We start from the raw sequence: 21,141 nt of genomic DNA on the forward strand, positions 1-21,141 counted from the left end.
ACAGGACATGGACCTGGGGGCAGAGGACCAGGGGCCCTGCTGGGAGAGCAGAGGCCGGGGCTGGCCTGCGCAGGTAGTGCTCTCAGCTCTGCGTGCCTGAGACCAGGGTGGCAGTCACGGGAAGACCACTCTCCCCCAAGAAGGGGCATGGTATCTGGGGAAGGTACTCTGGTTCTGCAGGGGCTGGCAGCCCATGCTTTACAGAGCAGGCTGGTACAGATCTTTACCAAGAAAACCTTTATTGACAGTTACGTGCCATGGGGGTGGGCCCTGAGGTTTGGGTTCTAGATTGAAGGCCCATTCCCTCACTTTCTGGCCTGGGGCCCCGCTGGCTGAGAAGAGGTGGGAATGAAGGGCTGCCACATGGCTGAGATTAGAACTAGGGCCTGTGGCAACCTACGGGGCCTCTAGTGGAACTGACCTGGAGCCACTGTCTCCATAGCCCTTGGTAATATACTTGTCCACCCCAGCGGGCTGTGCCAGAACTGTCCTTGTCGACGCAAGGCTGGCCAGCAACTGCCTCTCCGAGCACCTGAGACAGTGAGAAGGCAGCTGTTGCCATGAGGAACAAAGACACTCAAGGCAGACCCAGTGCTGGGGCTGAGTCCTCCCGGGTGCAGCTGAGAGGCGCCTGCCCCGGCCTGGTCAGCTGTCCTTGCCTCCGCTGTTCTTCTGGTCTGAGGCTGTAGCCTTGGTCAGGTTCCCGGCTTCCCGCTTCAGAACGCTGAGCAGAGTCTGTGAGCTCTCCAGGATCTAGGGCCACAGAGGGGGGAGCCGCTGCTGGTGCTGCAGGGGCAGGTCCCCAGCCCGGCCCCTCGCGTGCTCTGCGGCAGGGAGCCGCGGGGCGCGCCCGCCCAGCGCCCCCTGCAATCCGGGGCGCGCCCGCCCAGCGGCCCCGCACTCGCCGCGCCCAGCCCACCTTGAGATAGGCGGCCTCCGTCTCCGCGATGGTGCGGTCGAACTCGTTGCGAGAGGCGGTCTTGCGCGCCAGGTTCTCGTTGACGCGGGTCAGCTTCTCGGTCAGCTGTCCCATCTCGTTCTGCAGCCGCTGCTTCTCGTCCTCCTCCTGCTGGATCTGCCGGCACAGCTCCTCCCGCTTCTGGCACAGCTCTTCGATGCCTGCGGAGGCCGCGGCAATGTGGCTGCCCGCACGCAGGGGCCCGCTCGCGCAGGCCGCCGCGCGACCCCAGGACGGCGGCGCCCGCCCGCCCGCCCCCCGCCGCGGCCGCCCCGCCGCTCACACTTGACCAGCTCGTTGTTGTAGTTCTGCAGCGCCGCGCCCTGCTGGGTCATGTTCAGCGCCGCGCTAACCGCCGCCCGCGCTGCGCCGCTGGCGTCCCGACGTCATCACCACGCGCCCCGCGTGCGTCGCGCAGGCGCGCCGGGCAGACGTCATCGCCGCGCGCCCGCGCCGGGGCTGGCGTCGTCGCCGCTCTCGGCTTTGCGTCATCGCCGCGCGACGCACCGGGAGGGCCTGGGAACCGTGGAGCGCAGATGGAGGCGGCGGTCGCGGCGAGTGATGGCGGCTCCGGGCCTGGACCCGAGCTGCTGGTAGCGTGGAATACTGTGAGCGCCGGGCTGGTGCCGCCGGCTGCGCTGGGGCTGGTGAGGCTCGAGAGGAGGGGGCGGGCCCGCGCGCCCTGGGGCGTCCACATTCGTCTGCACCCCGTTCCCTGCCTTTCGCGGTGCTGCCTCTTCCGTCCAGCTGTCCCCCTCACTTGGCTCCCCGGCAGCTCTCCCCGAGGGTCGGCCGCGGCGGGGCTCGGGGTTGCGTGGCCTTCCCTGGCTCCCTCCCGCCCCTGCCTCCCCCCGCCCCTACGCTGCATCCCCTCTCCCCACGGCTCCCCGTGCTCCAGGCATCCTCCCGGACCAGCGGTGCGGTCCCGCCGAAGGAGGAGGAGCTCCGTGCGGCGGTGGAGGTGCTGAGGGCCCACGGTCTGCACTCTGTCCTGGAGGAGTGGTTCGTGGAGGTGCTGCAGAACGACCTGCAGGCCAACATTTCCCCCGAGTTCTGGAATACCATCTCTCAGCGCGAGAACGCTGCCGATGAGCCCCAGTGCCTTGTGCTGCTGCTTGACGCTTTCGGCCTGCTGGAGAGCCGCCTGGACCCCTACCTGCGTAGCCTAGAGCTCCTGGAGAAATGGACCCGCCTGGGCTTGCTGATGGGCACTGGTGCCCAGGGGCTGCGGGAAAAGGTCCATACCATGCTGCGGGGAGTCCTGTTTTTTTCCACCCCCAGGACCTTCCAGGAGATGGTCCAGCGCCTGTATGGGCGCTTCCTGAGAGTCTATATGCAGAGTAAGAGGAAAGGGGAAGGAGGTACAGATCCGGAATTGGAGGGAGAATTGGACAGCCGGTATGCCCGCCGCCGGTACTATCGACTCCTGCAGAGCCCTCTGTGTGCAGGCTGCGGCAGTGACAAGCAGCAGTGCTGGTGCTGGCAGGCGCTGGAGCAGTTCCACCAGCTCAGCCAGGTCCTGTAAGTACTCTTTCTTGGGAGCCATGCCTGGTTCCTTTTGATACCCTTGCTCCCCTGGGTCCAGTTGACCTCTGCAGAGAGCTGAGGAGCCAGTATGTGTACGTGTGGGGGGTCTCTTCCACCTCTGCTGATAGCTAGAGACATCACAGAGGGATTGCTGGGTAGCAAGTTTATGCTTTGTTCTGGACACAGGTCTCCTCAGTCACTCATGCCTAACCCAGGATTTCAGCTTTGCCCTTGTTAGCCCCCCCTCCCATAGGTGTGTCTTCAGTAGCATGCTGCGTGCGTGCGTGCGTGCGTGCGTGCGTGTGTGTGTGTGTGTGTTTTACTGGGAATTGAGCCAAGGGGCATTCAACCTCCCATCTACACCCCCAGTCCTATTTATTCTTTTATTTACTTATTTATTTATTTATTTATTTTGTGGTACTGGGGTTGAACCCAGAGCTTTTCTACCTCCGGGCTAAACTCCCAGACCTATTCATATTTTATTTGGAAAAAGGGTCTCACTAAGTTGCTGGGAGCCTCACTAAGGAGGCTGGCTTCAAAAAGCATGCACCACCATGCTCGGTCCCTATTTATTATTTTTTACTTTGAAACAAGGTCTCATTGAGTTGCCAAGGGTCTCACTAAGTAACTGAGGCTCCTCGAACTGTGATTCTCCTGTCTCAGCCCCCCCAAAAGCTGGGATTCCAAGCGTGTGCCACCACGCCCGGTTCCATTGTGATTTTTTTTTTTTTTTTTTTTTTTTTTGGTGGTACGGGGTAGGGGGGTGGAACCCAGAGGCTTTCTACCTCCAGGCTATACTCCCAGACCTATTTTATATTTTATTTGGAAACAGAGTCTCACTAAGTAGCTGAGGCTGGCTGAGAACCTGTGCGATCCTCCTGTCTCAAGCCTCTAAAGTACGGGGATTACAAGCGTGCGTGCGGCACCACGCCCGGCTCTGTTGTTTATTCTAAAACAGAGTCTCACTAGGTTGGTGAGTCTCACTGCTCACTGAGGCATATCCTCCTGTCCCAACCTCCCGAGCACTGAGATTACAGGTGTGCACTGGCATGCATGCTATCTTTTTTCCATTTTTGGTGACGCTTGTATTGACTTCAGAGGCGTTTATCTCTGACTAAACCCCCAACCCGGCTTTTTTTTTTTTTTTTTTTTTTTTTTGGTGGTGGTACTGGGGTTCCTGGAAGCCCCTCCGGGTTACACTCCCAGACCTACTTTATACTTTTTATTTGGAAACAGGGTCTCTTAAGCCAGTGCGGCTGGCTTTGAACCTGCACCTAGCCCTGCTTTTTAAAAAAATTTTTATTTGGAAACAAGGTCTCACTAAGTTGTGGAACACTTTGCTAAGTTGTCAAGGCTGGCTTCTAACTTGGGATCATCCTGTCTCAGCCTCCCAAGTACTGTGATTATAAATGTGCACCACCACACTTGGCTAGCATGCTTCTATTTTTTTTTTTTTCCTTCAGTACCAGGGATGAAACCCAGGGGCATTCTACTTTTGAACTACATCCCCAGCCCTGTTTTTCATTCTTTATTTTGAAACAGGGTCTCATTGAGTTACAAAGGGTCTCCCTAAGTAGCTGAGGCTGGCTGTGAACCCCAGGGGATTACAAGCTGGGATTACTAGCGCGTGCCACCATGCCTGGCTAGCAGGCTTCTTTTGTTCCCAATTTTCTGTGCTCTGGAGAATCATACTGTGCTTTTCATAAACTCTGGCTCTGGCAGAGAAATGGAGTTCATCCTTATGGCAGTCCCTGCTCTGTAATTACAGTGTGCTGGTTAGTTGTTTTTTCTAGAATACATCGAAGATTAGATTGATGTGTGGACAAGAGGATTTCCTTTCCAGTCCTGCAGGGAGATAAATATTTTATTAGAGTCAGGCCTTGTCCAATTTTTTTTTTTTATGGGGGTCTGGGGATGGAACCCAGGAGCATTCGACCTCTGAGCTACACCCCCTGCCCTATTTTTTTATTCTTTTAATTTTTGAAATAGGGTCTCACTAAGTTATAGAGGGCATCACTAAGTAGCTGAAGCTGTCCGCGAACCTCGAGCTTCCGGTCTCAGCCTCCCTAATGCTGAGATTACAAGCATGCGCCACCACGCCCGTCCTTATTCTTTTTTTCTTTCTTTCTTTCTTCTTTTTTTTTTTTTGTGTGTGGTACTGGGAGTGAACCAAGAGGCATTCTACTCCAAGGTACACCCCCAGCCCTATTTTTTTTTTTTTTTTTTTTTGGTGGTACTGGGGTGCCTGGAAACCCTTCTACCTCCAGGCTACACTCCCAGACCTATTTTATACTTTTATTTCGAAACAGAGTCTCTTAAGCCAGCAAGGCTGGCTTCGAACCTGCGCACTCCTCCTGTCTCTGCCTCCCAGCCCTATTTTTTCTTCTTTTTTTTCTTTTTTACAGGTTTGGGGATGGAAGCCAGAGGCATTTGACCTCCAAGCTACACTCCCTGCCCTATTTTTTATTCTTTATTTTGAAAACGGGTCTCACTGAGTTGCAGAGGGCCTCACGAAGTAGCTGAGGCTGTCCGCAAACCCTGGTCCTCCAGTCTCAGCCTCTCAAATGCTGGGATTACAAGCCTGCGCCACCATGCCCGGCTTTTGTCCAATTTTTTAGTGAATATTATGTTGTCTGTTATCATTGAGCAAAATACTGTGATACAGCTCTTTGGGAGAGTCTTTTAGGTGGACTCAGGGACCGCTCTTGTTGCTGCTAGGTCAGGGTGGCCCTTAAAGGTTACTCCTGGGTTTATAGTTGAAGGTAATGTGGCAACTTATATACACATTTGTGTAAACATGCATGTCCTTTTTTTTCTTGCAGTACTGGGGAGGGAACCCAGGGGCATTCTACCTCTGAGCTACACACCCAGCCCTATTTTTTATTTTTTTATTTTTATTTTTATTTTTTTTTGTGGGTCTGGAGATGGAACCCAGAGGCATTTGAACTCCGAGCTACATCCCTGCCCTGTTTTTTATTCTTTATTTTAAAACAGGGTCTCATTGCAGAGGGCCTAAGTAGTTGAGACTGTCCGCGAACCGTGATCCTCCAGTCTCAGCCTCCCGAATGCTGGGATTACAGGCGTGTGCCACCACGCCTGGTTTTATTCTTTGTTTTGAAATAGGGTCTCACTGAGTTGTAGAGGCCTCACTAAGTAGCTGAGGATGTCTGCAAACCTTGATCCTCCTGTCTCTGCCTCCAAATGCTGGGATTACAAGCGTGCGCCGCCATGCCTGGCTATGTACTCTTTTGAGGGTGGATGCTAGGATCCATCGCAGGCCTCTCAAGCTATGCAAGTGTCTTACCAGTGAGCTCCTCCCAGCCCACTGGCGCCTCCCTTCTCATCCTGAGCCCTATCCAACCTGTAGGCTGGGGTCTGCCCTGGACACACAGACAACAGTGGCTGTCCTCGTACAGCCATGGTGGTAGTATATCTGAGGCCTCTCTAGACAAGGCATGGCCCCTGGCAGCCACTCAGCTGCCACTGGTCAGCCAGGGAAGGCCAGCGTCCCAGCCTGAGCAGAGGCAACTGGCCAGGGAGCGCAGTGCTGGGCAGCTTCTGTCAAGGCCACTGGCACCGTTGCGCACCAGGAGGCGAGTGGGAGGTTTGCTCTGGGGCTGGTGTGGGGTGCGTGCACTGCACGTGTCTGTGGGCAGGTGTGTGCTGTGGGTGTTCCATGGTCAGGACTCTCCTGCAGGCACAGGCTCAGTCTGCTGGAGCGGGTCAGTGCCGAGGCAGTGACCACCACCCTGCACCAGGTGACCCGGGAGAGGATGGAGGACCGCTGCCGGGGCGAGTACGAGCGTTCCTTTCTGCGGGAGTTCCACAAGGTGAGGGCCTCTTGGGCCGCGCTCTGTTAGGGTGTGAATGCATTTTCAACAAACCTGATGCTCTGCTTCTAGAAGCCACCAGAAGGGCCTTGGTGGGCCAGGGGAGGACCAGGAGGTGGCTGAAGCTTTCATGGTCCTTCTGGCCACAGTGACAGTAAAGACAAGTCTGGGCTATGCTTGGCAGATCTGCACAGAACCCAGGCCCGAGTCAGTGCAGGGGCCAGAGTCCAAGTCCAGTTGGGGTAGCCTCCAGGCAGGCATGGAGAGCCAGACCCTGCGGAGTCAGTGGACGGACCTCACCTGTGCTCCCCTCTTTTATTTATTTATTTTTTGGTGGTGTTACTGGAGATTGTACCTAGGGGCATTCTACTTGAGCTGTGCCCCCAGCTCTTTTTTATTTCTTTATTTTTTCTTTCTTTCTTTTTTTTTTTTTTTTTTTTTTTTTTTTTTTTTTTTGCGGTGCTGGGAATGGAACCCCAGCGGTATTCTGCCTCCAAACTATACCCCCAGCCCTGGTTTTTATTCTTTTGAAATGGTCTCACTGAATTGCAAAGGGCCTCACTAAGTCGTAGCTGAGGCTGCCTGCAAACCGCGATCCTCCTGTCTCAGCCTCCCAATTGCTGGGATTACAAGTGTGCGCCACAACACCCAGCTATTTTTTATTTATTATTTGTGTGTGTGTGTGTGTGCGTGCGCGCGTGTGTGGTACTGGGGGTGGAACCCAGGGGCATTCTACCTCCACGCTATACCTCCAGCCCTATTTTTTATTTTTATTTTATTTTTTATTTTTATTTTTTGCAGGGCTGGGGATGGAACCCAGGGGGTTCTGGGCTACACCCCCTGCCCTATTTTTTATTCTTTATTTTGAAACCGGGTCTCACTGAGTTGCAGAGGGCCTCGCTAAGTAGCTGAGGCTGTCCACAAACTGCAATCCTCCAGTCTCAGCCTCCTGAATGCTGGGATTACAAGCGTGCGCCACCACGCCTGGCATATTCTTTATTTTAAAACAGGGTCTCACTGAGTTGCAGAGGGCCTCACTAAGAATCATGGACTGAGCTGGGCGTGGTGGCGCACGCCTGTAATCCCTGTGCTTGGGAGGCGGAGACAGGAGGATCGTGCAGGTTCGAAACCAGCTGCGCTGGCTTAGGAGACCTTTTCCAAATAAAAATATAAAAAATAGGTGTCTGGGAATGTAGCCTGGACGTAGAAGGGTTTCCAGGAACCCCAGTACCACCAAAAAAAAAAGAAAGAATCACGAACTGTGATTCTCCTGTCTCAGCCTCTCAAATGCAGGGATTACAAGGGTGTACCACCACGCTCAGCTCCCAACTCTTTTTTTAGTTTTTGTTTTGAGACAGGGTCTCACTAGATTGCCGAGAGTCTCACTAAGTTGTTAAGGCTGGTTTCAAACCTGCAGTCCTCCTGTCTCAGCCTCCCAAGTGCTGGGACTGCAGGAGTGCTGCACCGTGCCCAGCCTGTGCTGCCCTGAGCCCTGGAGGCCCAGTGGGGGTAGCTGCTGCACCCCAGTGGGGAGGGGGAGGGTGACCTGCCAGTGGTCTCACTCTTGGTTAGCTGGCTGGTCTGTGGGTCTGTGTGTCCATGGGTCCATGTGGCAGTGTGGTCTTCTGTGGGTTTATACGGACACAGATGATCCCATTCGGAGCTGCGCGGTTTGCCTGGTGTGGCGTGGCGGTCAGGTCTGTGGTCCTAGGAGTGGCACATCTGCTTGCCTGCCAGGCACAGCGCCTGCCTTGCCACCTCCTCACACTGGGCTTTACCGGGGACGAGTGTGGCACTGGTACACGGTGGTGGGACTTCTGACAGGCTGGCAGGGATGCTTGTTTGGGGCTCATCGTCCCATAGGTTATTTCTGCTTGTTTCTTGGTACTAGGAATTGAATCCAGGGCATTCTATTTGTGAACAACCTTCCCCCGCTTTGTTTTTGTTTTCCATGGCACTGGGGATTGAACCCAGGGGCATTTTATCTCTGAGCTGTATCCCCAGCCCTGTTCTTCATTTTGAAATGGGGTCTCACTAAGTGGCAGGGCCTCGCTGGAACCTGCGCTCCTCCCGCCTCAGCCCCAAGTGCTGGGATCATGGGCGTGCGCCACCGCGCCCGGCTGCCCAGTAGTTTGGATGCACTGACACCCTCCACAGACCCTTGGGTGGTCTTTGGGCTTCCTTGGACGCAGCCAGAGGGTGGGCAGCGTCTGGGCTGGGCGGCTGCTAGGCCTCCCGCAGCTCACACCAGTGTTCCCCACAGTGGATCGAGAGGGTGGTTGGCTGGCTCGGCAAGGTGTTCCTGCAGGACGGCCCCCCCAGGCCCGCGTCCCCAGAGGCCGGCAGCACGCTGCGCCGTTGGCGCTGCCACGTGCAGAGGTTCTTCTACCGCATCTACGCTGGCCTGCGCATCGAGGAGCTCTTCAGCATCATCCGAGGTCAGCCCTGCCTCGCTCCTGGAGGCCCACCTGCAGTCTGGGGTCTTCCAGCAGATGTGCCATGCCCCCCACATCCAGCTCAGGCTCCCCAGGCTGCTGCTTAGCGCTCGCAGGGTGGTGGTCAAGGGCAGGTCCCCTCACCGTGGCCAGGATCTGGCTCGGCACAGTCGCGGCAGTGTAGTGTGGACAGGTGCCCCTCGCTGCCTTGGCCTGCTGCCGTGGGCTGCTGCTGAGCGTGTCGGGTGGTGCGCAGGGCCTGGCGGTGGCTCTTGCCCTGGGCTCCGCGGGCTGCATGTCTTCATGCCACGTGCACCCTTCACCGGCCCGGCCATGTGTGCGCATGCCGCGTGTCTGCCTGTCCTTGAGGTGTCTCCCTTCTTGCAGATTTCCCAGACTCCCGGCCGGCCATTGAGGACCTCAAGTACTGCCTGGAGAGGACTGACCAGAGGCAGCAGCTGCTTGTGTCCCTCAGAGCTGCCCTGGAGACTCGCCTCCTCCACCCAGGTGCTCGTGTGGCTGCCACCATTCGGCCCCCAGGCCCAGACACAGTCCGCCCTGGATCCTAGGTCTGGGTTAAGGTCCTGGGTTAAGGAGCAGGTGCTTTGAATTTCTGGGGGAGCTAGAGTCACGCTCTGCTTCACCCCTCTTTGGAGGAGTTCATGACATGCCTGGTTAACCTGGAGGTGTACGTGGTCTCAGCACAGACTGCCTGGCAGAGGAGAGGTGCTGGAGAGTCCTGGCTCTCTGGGGACCGAGCTTGTGGCGGGGACCTGTGGACCACCTGACGTGCGGCTGGCTGCCTGCTCAGTGTCCAGGGCACCGTGTGATTTCTGCTCTTCTTGTCTGTAGGCGTCAACACATGTGACATCATCACCCTTTACATCTCTGCCATCAAGGCGCTGCGGGTGCTGGACCCCTCCATGGTCATCCTGGAGGTGGCCTGCGAGCCTGTCCGCCGCTACCTGAGGTGAGGGCTGCACTGCTTGGGGCCCATTAGAAAGCCATTGGCCAAGCCAGGCGTGCCGGTGCGCCCCTGTAACCCCCATACAGGGGAGGCTGAGGCAGGAGGATCCGGATTTGCAGCCAGCCTCAGTGACTTAGAAAGCACTTCAGCAACTCAGTGAGCTCCTGTTCCAGAGTTAAAGATAAAACAGGATCGGGGGTGTAGCTCAGAGGTAGAATGCCCTGGGTTCAATCCCAGTTTCATAAAAAAAAGACAAGACAGGCTGATGGGCCCGTCTTCGGCACACACTAGTTGGCACAGGCACACAGGTGCCGGGTTGCCTGCACAGGGCTGGGCGGCAGGGGCAGGGGCTAGTGAAGGCTGTGCATACCCCAGGACAGCAGTGCTCTCTCTGCAGGACACGGGAGGACACTGTCCGGCAGATTGTGGCTGGGCTGACGGGGGACTCGGATGGGACTGGAGACCTGGCTGTTGAGCTGTCCAAAACTGACCCAGCTAGTCTGGAGACTGGCCAGGACAGTGAGGATGACTCTGGCGAGCCCGAGGACTGGGTCCCTGACCCTGTGGATGCCGACCCAGGTCAGCTGGCCCCTCCTGGGCCTGTCTGGGGCCCTGTTGGGCTCTGGTTCTGCATGGGTTACTGTCAGTGCTTGGCCATTGTAGAGTAGCCAGTGCCTCGGGCTTGAGGCTGAGGTTGGCCCTGCTCAGCTGGTGGCTTGACACGTGCCCTACACTGTCTGGTTGCTCCAGCTGTGAGGGTGCTCTGCCGGCTCTTGCTGGCCGTTGGCTCGCGGAGGCCTGTATACCTGCTCCCAGCTGCAGTTTATCCTGGGTCTTGAGGGCTTGTCAGGTGGCAGTCCCGGCCTGATGCCGGGCCCCAGTGCTCTCGTCTCCGGCAGCTGTGGATTCCCACCGTGCTCTTGTCCTGGTGCTCAGCACGTCATTAGTCTCAGAAGGAAAACCCAGGGCCCAGCCAGGCACGGTGGGCACGCTTGTGATCCCAGCACTCGGGAGGCTGAGACAGGAGGATCGCGGTTCGCGGACAGCCTCAGCTACTTAGTGAGGCCCTCTGCAACTTAGTGATACCCGGTTTCAAAATAAAGAATAAAAAGTAGGGCAGGGGGTGTAGCTCGGAGGTAGAATGCCCCTGGGTTCCATCCCCAGACCTGCAAAAAACAAACAACAGCAACAAAAAAACCCAGGGCCCTTGGTCTCTCCCTAAGCCTGGGTGGGGGACCAGGGTTGTCACTGTGAAGCAGGACCACACTGGAAGCTAGGGCCAGAGCAGCTGTCTCAGGACCCAGGCCTCGGTCTGCCAGGAGGCCTGGGCTTCTGGACAGCAGCGTCCAGCAGGGGCTCGGAGGTGTCACTGTGCTTGCGGAGGTGCCAGTGCCGTGCCCTGTGCTCTGCCAGGGAAGTCCAGTTCCAAGCGCCGCTCCTCAGACATCATCAGCCTCCTGGTCAGCATCTACGGCAGCAAGGACCTCTTCATTAACGAGTACCGCTCGCTGCTGGCTGACCGCCTCCTGCACCAGTTCAGCTTCAGCCCTGAGCGGTGAGGCCTGCGAGGCGCCGGCCTGCCTCCAGGGGGCGCCCCCCCCTTTCCCTTTCCCTTTCCCTTTCCCCTAGCCTGGGCTCCCTGGCCTCCCCTCCCCTCCCTCCTCCCCTCCCCGGGGGGTCTCCCAGTATACACCACAGCCTTCCCAGAAGCCCCTCCTTCCAGGGAGATCCGCAACGTGGAGCTGCTGAAGCTGCGCTTTGGCGAGGCCCCCATGCACTTCTGTGAGGTCATGCTGAAGGTAGGTGTCAGCTCGCCACCCCGTCCTGCGCCCCACCCCACCCAGGCCACAGTGAGGTGCTCTCTCCTCCCTAGGACATGGCAGATTCCCGCCGCATCAATGCCAACATCCGCGAGGAGGACGAGAAGCGGCCCGTGGAGGAGCAGCCGCCCTTTGGGGTCTACGCCGTCATCTTGTCCAGTGAGTTTTGGCCCCCCTTCAAGGACGAGAAGCTGGAAGTCCCGGAGGACATCAGGGCCGCCCTGGAGGTGTACTGCAAGAAGTACGAGAAGCTGAAGGTAGGCCAGGCTCGCAGCCCCGTCCCCTGCTCTTGTCTCTGCTCTCACCCTGTGGCAGGAGGGCGTGGCGGCCCCATGCTCGGGGGAGTGTGCTGAGCTACATCCTGGGCTCCACAGCCTGAGGAAGCCCCCACTCTGAGCTCCCACTCTTCTGCCTCCGGCCCCTTGCCGCTCAGCCGGACGCTGCGCGTGGCTCCCAGGAGAGCCAGGGAGACCCTGCAGGCCAGACAAGGCCGCGTCCCCGCCGCAGGCTGCCCCTCGGCAGGCTTTACTTATGCCGTCCTGACCATGACCATCTCCGTTGTGTGTTCCTCGAAAGCTGTGCTTTGGGTCCGGGGATGCTCCAGGGCTAGGGCTGTGTGTTGGTACCCAGGTCCCTAGGAGGCACAGGGTGTGGTGGAGGAGGAGGAGGGAGGACAGGCAGCCCGAGCAGGAGGAGTGGACGCTGGCAGCCGCCAGCTGGTGGGAACAGTGCCTGAGTGGTGGAGCTGTCGCGCATGGCCGTGACCCCAGCACTGCCCCGGAGCTGGAGTCAGCAAGGAGGCACTGCCTCCAGCTCTCGAGGCCAGCCACGTGAGAGAGGCCGGTCTGGGCCCAGGGAGGCTCAGGCAGGGGAGCAGGCCCCCAGCAGAGTGGACAGAGGCTTCGAGAGGAGAGGGTCCTGGGACACAGGTGTTGAGGCAGCAAGCCGGACTCCAGGAGGCAGGCCACCAGCACAGGCAGCACCTGAGACACAGGCAGTTTCTCCTTGGCTGTGAGGACTGCTGGGCTAGTGTGTTTTCGACCTGCAAGTGAAAGGCCTCGTCCTAGCTGGGCATGGTGGTGACACTGCTGATGCTAGTACTTGGGAGGCTGAGACGGGAGGACCGCAGCTCACGGGCAGCCACAGCTACTTAGCAAGGCCCTTCGCAGCTCAGTGAGGCCCTGTTTCAAAAACAAGACTAAAAAATTGAGCTGGGGAAGCGGGGCGTGGTGGCGCACGCTTGTAATCACCACGCTTGGGAGGTGGAGACAGGAGGATCGTGCAGATTCAAAGCCAGCCTCAGCTGGTTTGAGAGACCCTTTCTCCAAATAAAATATAAAATAGGTCTGGGATCATAGCCCAGAGGTAGAAGGCCCCCGGGTTCCATTCCCACTACCACAAAAAAAAAAAAAAAAAAAAAATAGCTGGGGGTGTAGCTCCGAGGTACAATGCCCCTGGGTTCCATCCCCAGTACTGCGAAAGGAAGAAAGAAGAAAGAAAGAAAGAAAGAAAGAGTAAAACGGGGCTGGGGGTCTAGCTCAAAGATAGAAAACCCCTGAGTTCAATTCCTAGTAACACACACACACACACACACACACAAAAGAAGGCCTTGGCCTCCTCCCAGGCTGAGGAGCCTCGCCCCTGGGGTGGACTTCAAGTCCCCTTGAGGGCCAATCGCAGGCAGGGACGGGCAGGAGGCCCGGGCGGGGAAGTAGGGAGGGATACGCTGGCCGTCAGCAGCGGCTGCCTCCCGAGCTGCATCTGTGTGGTCTGAGATAGAAAACGGCCGCCGGCTGTCCCAGGCGTCCTGCATCTGGCCCGTACAGGGGAGTGTGTTGGCACAGTCTGCAGACACCGCAGCCCCCAGTTCTGGGCTGAGGACACCTGGGTCACCAGTCCCAAGTGCCCAGGGTCCTCTTTCCTGTCCTGCCTTCTCCATTGATGTGAGGCGCCATTGGTTCCCCACTGGGTCCTACCTTGGGTTCATGCTGAGCCAACTCTCCAGTGCCCTTTGTCTCAAGTCCAGCTGAACAAGGGAGATCAGGAGGACCCCAGGCTGGGAGGTCATCTTGCCTCTGGCAGCCACCAGCAGAGTCGCTGGCTGACAAGCTTGTTGGACTCGTGGGAGCTGTGCAGCCCAGTGTCTGGACCTGTGCTGTTGGCTATGTCTGTCACAAACCAGGGGGCTTTGAGAACAGAAACATGGGTACACAGAGGCCCCGTGTCCATGATCAGGGAGGGCAAGGCCGTGCTCCCTCCTGAGGCACTGGGGCACTGGAGAGGACCTTTCCTGTTCCTTCCAGCCTGAGGTGGCCCCAGGACGTGCTGTCTGGATGCGTTTCTTCCATGTCTCTCCATCCAAACTTCCTTTTTTTTTTTTGTGGAGGGCTACTGGGGATTGAACCTAAGGCCTTGCCATGTTAGGCAAGTGCTGTAACACTGAGCTACATCTCCAGCCCTAAAAGTTTTTATTTTGCCAGGCGTGGTGGCGCATGCTTGTAATCCCCGCGCTTGGGAGGCGGAGACAGGAGGATCGCTCAAGTTCGAAGCCAGCCTTGATGGTTTAAGAAACCTTGTTTCCAAATTAAAATATAAAATAGGTCTGGGGCCGGGCGTGCTGGCACATGCTTGTAATCCCCGCGCTTGGGAGGCAGAGACAGGAGGATCGCATAGGTTCGAAGCCAGCCTCAGCTACTTAGTGAGGCTCTCAGTAACTTAGTGAGACCCAGTTTCCAAATAAAATAGAAAATAGGTCTAGGAGTATAGCCCAGAAGTAGAAAGCCCCTGGGTTCCACTCCCAGTACCACCAAATAAATAAATAAATAAATAAAATAAAATAGGTCTGGGAGTGTAGCCCAGAGGTAGAAGGGCTTCCAGGAACCCCAGTACCACAAAAAAAAAAAAAGAAGTTTTTATTTTGAGATGGGGGTCTTGCCAAGTTGCCCAGGCTAGCCTCAAACTTGCGATCTCTTGGCCTGGCCTCCTAAGTCTCTGGGACTATGGGCTTGTACCATCACACCTGTCTGGATTTACCAAAGCACTAGTTAGAGAGCAGGGCCTGGTAGAATGCGCCAGTAGTCCTAGTCCTGGGGAGGCGGAGACAGGAGGACTCCCGAGTTCACAGAGAGCCCCAGCAGCTTCAGCCTTTGGTAACTTAGGGAGGCCCTGTTTCACAAAAAAATAAAACAGGTCTAGAGTTGTAGCTCAGAGGTAGAGTGTCCTTAGGTTCAATCCAATACCCCAAAATAAAGGCACTAGTCATATCAGATTGAGAACCCACTGTATTCCAGTATGACCTCATCTTACTAATTACATGTTAATGACCCTTTTCCAAGTCAGATCACATTTGGAGGTCCTGGGACTTAGAATTTTACATTTGTGTTTTTGGGGGTCACAATTCACCCCATGACAATCTGCTCTATGTTCTCCGAAATTCCTATTCTTCCCACGTGCAAAGTACATTTGATCCCAGCATCTTTAAAAATCAACCCTTCACCTGGGAGTAGTGGCACACATTTATAATCCCAGCATTTGGGAGACTGAGACAGAAGGATCATGGTTCACGGCCAGCCTCAGCTACTTAGTGAGGCCCTTTGCAACTCAGAGACCCTGTTTCAGAATAAAGAAAAAATAGGGCTGGGGTTGGAGCTCGAAGGTAGAATGCCCCTGGGTTCCATCCCGTATTGGGGGGGTCAGCCCTTCACAGTCTCTTTTCTTGTTCTTTTGTGTGTGTGTGGTCCTGGGGGTGGAACCCAGGGGCTTTCTACCTCCGGGCTACACTCCCAGACCTATTTTATATTTTATTTGGAAACAGGGTCTCACTAAGTTGCTGAGAGCCTCACTAAGTAGCTGAGGCTAGCTTTGAACCTACGGGATCCTGTCTCAGCCTCCCAAGCGCAGGGATTACAAACGTGCACTACCACGCCCGGGTAATCTCTATTGAATATTAACAGAAAATCCTGGTTTTCATCATCTAAACCAGGTAGAAACGAGACCTGGAGGTCCGATCCATCTGTCCACGTGAAGCTGTGAAATCAGACAGCTTATCTGCTTCCAAAATAAGTGGTGAGACAAGCCTCAGACATCCCATTCCAAAGGGAGACATTGGAAAGAAGAAAGGTCATGAGTCCCAGACGAGTCTGAAACCCAGCAAAGGGAGTTTCGTGACTTTTTTTTTTTTTTTTTTTTTTTTTTTTTTTTACGGTACTGGGGATGGAACCCAGGGGCATTTGAACTCCAAGCTACACCCACAGCCCTATTTTTTATTATTTTGAAACAGGGTCTCGCTAAGTTGCAGAGGGCCTAAGTAGCTGAGGCTGTCCGCGAACCGCAATCCTCCAGTCTCAGCCTCCCAAATGCTGGGATGCGTGGCGTAATTCATGACATTTCAAGGCCTGGCGCCAGTCCCCTTTGGCCAGAGCTCTGTCATCTTGGTTGCCAGGTGGCCCTGCCTGGCAGTGTGGCCCTGTGGCTGTGCCCTTTGACATTTTTTTTGCTTCTGTGCTGTCTCTGTCCCTTTCAGTCAGGTGGTAAGCATTTCTGCTGGTATAAAATTCTCAAAAACCAGACAGGCAGTTGGGCGTGGTGGCGCACACTTGTAATCCCCGCGCTTGGGAGACAGACAGGAGGATCGCGCAGGTTTGAAGCCAGCGCGCTAGTTTAAGACATTCTGTTTCCAAATAAAAATATAAAATAGGTCCGGGAGTGTAGCCCAGAGGTGGAAGGGCTTCCAGGAACCTCAGTACCACCACCCCAAAGAAAAACCAGACAGGCATGGTGACACATTGACACATTCCTGTAATCCCAGTACTGAGAGGCTGAGACAAGCGGCTCTTCCATAGATCCCCTCTGGTTACCTCTTCATCTGCTCCAGGTCGTACGTATCCTCCCTCCTTTCCTTCCACTGAAGCCAGGGATGTTCTACCACTGAGCTACACCTCAACCCTGTTTTTAAAATTTTTTTTTTTTTTTTGGTTTTGGGGATGGAACCCAGGGGCATTCAACCTCTGAGCTACACACCCAGCCCTACTTTTTAGTCTTTATTTTGAAACAGGGTCTCATTAAGTTGCAGAGGGCTGCACTAAGTAACTGAGGTTGTCCTTGAACCCGAATGCTGGGATTACAAGCCTGTGCCACTACGCCTGGCATATTTTTTATTTTTTATTTTTGGTGGTACTGGGGTTCCTGGAAGCCCTTCTACCTCCAGGCTACACTCTCAGACCTATTTTTACATTTTTATTTGGAAACAGTCTCCTAAGCCAGCGCCCACTGCTGGCTTTGAACCTGCACAATCCTCCTGTCTCTGCTTCCCAAGCACGGGGATGACAAGCGTGCCCACCACACCCGCATATTTTTAAAATTTTTGAAACAGGGTCTCACTGAGTTGCAGAGGGTCTTGCTAAATTGCCAAGGCTAGTTTCAAAAGTCTGCGATCCTCCTGTCTCAGCCTCCCAAGTACTGGGATTACAGACCTGTGCCAATAGGCCCAGCTTGTTCTTAGGTTCCAGCTGAGGTGTCGGGACCGACCACCAGTCACATTCCTCCCCGCTTTAGCAAATGTTGGTCCAGCCATTCCTGACCACGTCTGCAGAGCTTGCTGGGTAGGCCGAGCGCTTTCCAAATTGAGACCTCGTTCCACTTTGCGGAACAGTTTCTTCCTCAATTTCTTTCTTTGTTCATGCATCTTACTACAAGCAGCAAGGAGCAACCAGACTGCTTTATACACAGCTTGGAGGTCACAGGTGTATGTCCAGGTGCAGCACTGTAAGCCCGGCTTCCATCCCACAGCAGGACAGGTGGAGCCAGGTTTTCTGCCATCTTGGCTCCACCGTCCAATAGCATTCTCCTAAGCCGGGCGTGGGGGTGCACGCTTGTAATCCCAGCATCTGGGAGGCTGAGACAGGAGGATCACAGTTTGTGGCCAGCCCCAGCTTATGCCCTCTGCAACTCAGTGAGACCCTGTTTCAAAATAAAGAATAAAAAATAGGGCTGGGGGTGCAGCTCGGAGGTAGAATGCCCCTGGGTTCCATCCCCAGTACCGCCTTAAAAACAAAAAGTATTCTTCTGAGCTCCAGCTAAAAACCTCACCAGAAACACATTTTTAAACTTTGTGTGTATGTGTGTGGAACTGGGATGGAATCCAGGGACATTCTACCTCCGAGCTGCACCCCAGCCCTATTTTATTTTGAAACAGTCTCACTGAGTAGCTGAGACTGGCCGAGAACCTAACCTCGATCCTGTATCTCATCTCCCAAGTCCTGGGATTCCAAGCGTGCGCCGCCACGCCCGGCTCCTCCCCCTGAGCCTTCCAGTCTCCGTGTATTTCTCCCAGCTGCCTGCAGGGCAGCAGGGCTTTGCCTTCCTGCACCTCACCTTCTGCCTCCACCATTGCCCAGCTTTTAGGCATTTGCCACAGCAGCGCCCCCTTCGTGGTACCAGCACCTGTTCAGTTGTAGTGTCACCGCCTGGGCGCTTTACACAGGAGCAAGTTGCCCAGCTCCTGGAGACCTGAGGGCCAGTGCTGGGCACTGGCAGGGCTGTGCCCCCTTGGCAGTGCCCTTCCTCACCTCCCCCACCTGGCATCTGCACTGCTGCGGATGCCACCTGGTGTGCCTGCACTGCACAGCCCTGCCTCCTGCACGTCCCTGATGTCTCTGGAGCAGTTAGACCTGGACCCGCGGGTCCTGTTCTGCCTCGGTGGCTGAGGACCTTGCATACGGGGCGCGGTCCTCTGCCCTGCTTGCCGATCACCTGCCTGCCAAGGTGGTGGGCGCATGGCCCACAGGCCTGAGGCTCGCCTGGGGCTTGCTCGGGACCCACGGGGACGTCTGCTTCCCTGCCCGCAGGCGATGCGGACCCTCAGCTGGAAGCACACCCTGGGCCTGGTGACCATGGACGTGGAGCTGGCCGACCGCACCCTGTCTGTGGCAGTGACCCCTGTGCAGGCGGTGATCTTGCTGTACTTCCAGGACCAACGTGAGCCAGGGCCCAAGCCCTCCTGGTCCTTGTGACTGCTGTGCTGTGAGCAGCAGGAAGAGGCCGGCACAGTTCTGGCCCCAGCTGGCCGGCCGTGGTTCTGCTGTCCAGGGAGGTGGGATGTGGGGCGCCCCTGGCCCTCCAAGGGCTCAGGCAGGAGAGCGGGTCCCGCGGCCTCGGGGAGGCCGGGCCGGGCCGGCAGGTGCAGGGAGGCACAGCCTCTGACCCTGACTCTGCACACAGCTAGCTGGAGCCTGGAGGAGCTGAGCAAGGTGGTGAAGATGCCCGTGGCCCTGCTGCGGCGCCGCATGTCCGTGTGGCTGCAGCAGGGTGTGCTGCGGGAGGAGCCCCCCGGCACCTTCTCCGTCATCGAGGAGGAGCGGCCCCAGGACCGCGACAACATGGTGCTCATCGACAGCGACGATGAGAGCGACTCGGGCATGGCCTCGCAGGCCGACCAGAAGGAGGAGGAGCTGCTGGTGCGCGGGCGGGCGGCGGGGGGCGGGGGGCGGCCCACGGGCCTCGGGGCTGACTGCCTGGTCTCCGCAGCTCTTCTGGACTTACATCCAGGCCATGCTGACCAACCTGGAAAGCCTGTCGCTGGAGCGCATCTACAGCATGCTGCGCATGTTCGTCATGACCGGCCCCGCGCTGGCCGAGATCGACCTGCAGGAGCTCCAGGGCTACCTGCAGAAGAAGGTGCGGGACCAGCAGCTCGTCTACTCGGCCGGCGTCTACCGCCTGCCCAAGAGCTGCAGCTGACCGCCTGCCCGCCCTGCCCCGCGGCCCGCGGCCCGCAGCCCCCGCCCCTGGCCCGCCCACCCTCCGTGCACATTAAAGTCAGTTCTCTGGCCTGTGTCCTGCTGGTTTTGTGGACATGTCCCATTTCCCCCTCACCGATTCCTCCTCGGCATGTAGGAAGCAGCTGGGCACGCCCAGGCCTGCAGGTCTGTGTTTGGGCTCTAGACCACCCCAGGTGTCCTGAGCAGCCAGCCTGGGGGCTCGCCTCGGGCCTGCAGCTCTGGGAAAGCCAGGCGGCGGCGGCCATGGCTGCCTGGGCCCTGGGCTGGCCCCTGCCACACCGCCAGCCTCCCCGCTGCCTGGCTTTTTGAAGGCGCTCTCAGGCCTCCCTCTCTGCAGCCCGTGTTGCCCGTGCCAGGCTAGGGTGTCGCTGGAAAGTGGGAGCTGATCAGGACCTGAGCCAGAACTCCGCACACCGGCAGTTGAAGGGCTGCTCAGGACATGCCCTGGTGGCCAGGGACTGGCTATTCGTCTGCCTGTCCCTTGCCAGGTGGGGCAGCCAGGGTGCATGGCGTCATGAGGGCAGGCCTGTAAACAGCCCTCCCCTTGTTCTGCCACAGGGTGCAGCCACGCTGGCAGGCTTTGTCCAGGCTAGGTGGGCAAAGGCCCAGCTGAGCGGCCTGGCCCCTGCCCCAGAGCTGCCATTCCTAGGCAGGAAGTTCTCTGGCCCGAGGTGCTGCCCTCGCAGGGGACAAAGGCCCTTTGAAACCCTTCCTCCCTGAGCTGCGTCTGCCAGGTGGATTCCCAGCCCAGCAGCCGCACCCAGCCTTGGCGGCTGCCACAGCCCCACAGGCCTCCTGGTCCCTTGGGTCCTCCACCCCTCTCCTCCAGCTGGGGCCTCGATGGCTGGCCCCTCTAGCCTTCTAAACCTCACTCTAGCGCCTGCTCGCCACGGGTTGAAGGAACAGGCACGCAGCCCCGGCGACAGGATCCCCACGTGCCTGGGCTTCACTGCGCGCTGGGGCCGTGCCTCAGGCTCCACCACTGTGCTCAGGGCCCCCAGCCCTGACAGGCTCCAGCGCCTCATTCCCCACAGGCAGCCCTGCCCGGATCCCGCTGTCCGTGACCACCACCAGGCCTGGGCGGTGTGCCCTCAGCCTTACCAGGAGAAAACCTGCCAGGCTGGCTTGGCAGGGTGGCGGTGCCAGCACCGGTCTTAGGTACACCTGCCCCGTGTGCCTTTGGACTCCGTTTCTTGATGTGTCCTACAGCCTGGGAGTGTCAGGTCACGGCGTCAGTCAACAAGCACAAAGCTGTGCTAGTAGCTGCTGTCCCCTGAGACCCCAGAGGATGCCTGTGTCCGCGGTCACAAAGGTCCCTGGTGGCCAGAGCGACAGGGTGGGTCAGGCTGCACCCTTCCCCTGGCCCTGCATAGCCCAGGCTGGCAGGAGGCCCAGCCGGTTGTGCCGGCATTTCCTCTTGCTGCCTGTGGTTTGCTTGGCAGGTCCTTGGGGAAGGAGAGGAGGCAGCAGGGCGAGGCTGCGGCATCCCACCCAGGAGCAGCGGGGCCGGGGGAGGGGACGTTAACCCTGGCTGTGCAGGCCCGCGGGCAGCTGGCTGCCTGGTCTGCAGAGGGCACAGACCTGGGCGGCAGGCTCGACCTTTGGTGACAGGCCAGAGCCGTCAATTCTCAGCCACCTGCTCTCCCAGAAGGGACGTCTGGGGCACGGCCTGGGGTCCTGCTCAGGCAGATGTGGCCAAACCCCTCCCTGCCTCTGCTGGGGGACTGGGATCCCCTGGGAGTGCCGGCAGCCCTCTGGACCTGGAATTCCTGGCAGTGGTGGGCCTAACCCTCTGAAGCAGCCAGAGGGCAGGTGACACATGGCCC

General features: G+C 57.4%; 2 protein-coding genes across 2 annotated transcripts; one reads left to right on the forward strand and one right to left on the reverse strand.

Annotated features, from left to right (window-relative positions):
* Positions 1-645: 645 nt before the first annotated feature.
* Positions 646-1,293, reverse strand: SSNA1 (SS nuclear autoantigen 1; the record flags this gene model as incomplete). The annotated part of the gene is made up of 3 exons (XM_080708430.1): positions 646-753; positions 920-1,119; positions 1,242-1,293. The coding sequence occupies 3 exons, from the start codon at positions 1,291-1,293 to the stop codon at positions 646-648; spliced, it is 360 nt and encodes a 119-aa protein (XP_080564556.1).
* On the forward strand, positions 1,292-19,274 carry ANAPC2 (anaphase promoting complex subunit 2; the record flags this gene model as incomplete). The annotated part of the gene is made up of 14 exons (XM_080709457.1): positions 1,292-1,335; positions 1,377-1,605; positions 1,857-2,479; positions 6,183-6,315; positions 8,579-8,753; positions 9,138-9,257; positions 9,603-9,720; positions 10,115-10,296; positions 11,131-11,272; positions 11,441-11,516; positions 11,591-11,794; positions 18,383-18,512; positions 18,756-18,991; positions 19,062-19,274. The coding sequence occupies 14 exons, from the start codon at positions 1,292-1,294 to the stop codon at positions 19,272-19,274; spliced, it is 2,625 nt and encodes an 874-aa protein (XP_080565583.1).
* Between the last annotated feature and the right edge of the window lie 1,867 nt (positions 19,275-21,141).

Source organism: Muscardinus avellanarius (assembly GCF_963383645.1).
Source record: "Muscardinus avellanarius genome assembly, chromosome: 13".
Classification (NCBI taxonomy): domain Eukaryota; kingdom Metazoa; phylum Chordata; class Mammalia; order Rodentia; family Gliridae; genus Muscardinus; species Muscardinus avellanarius.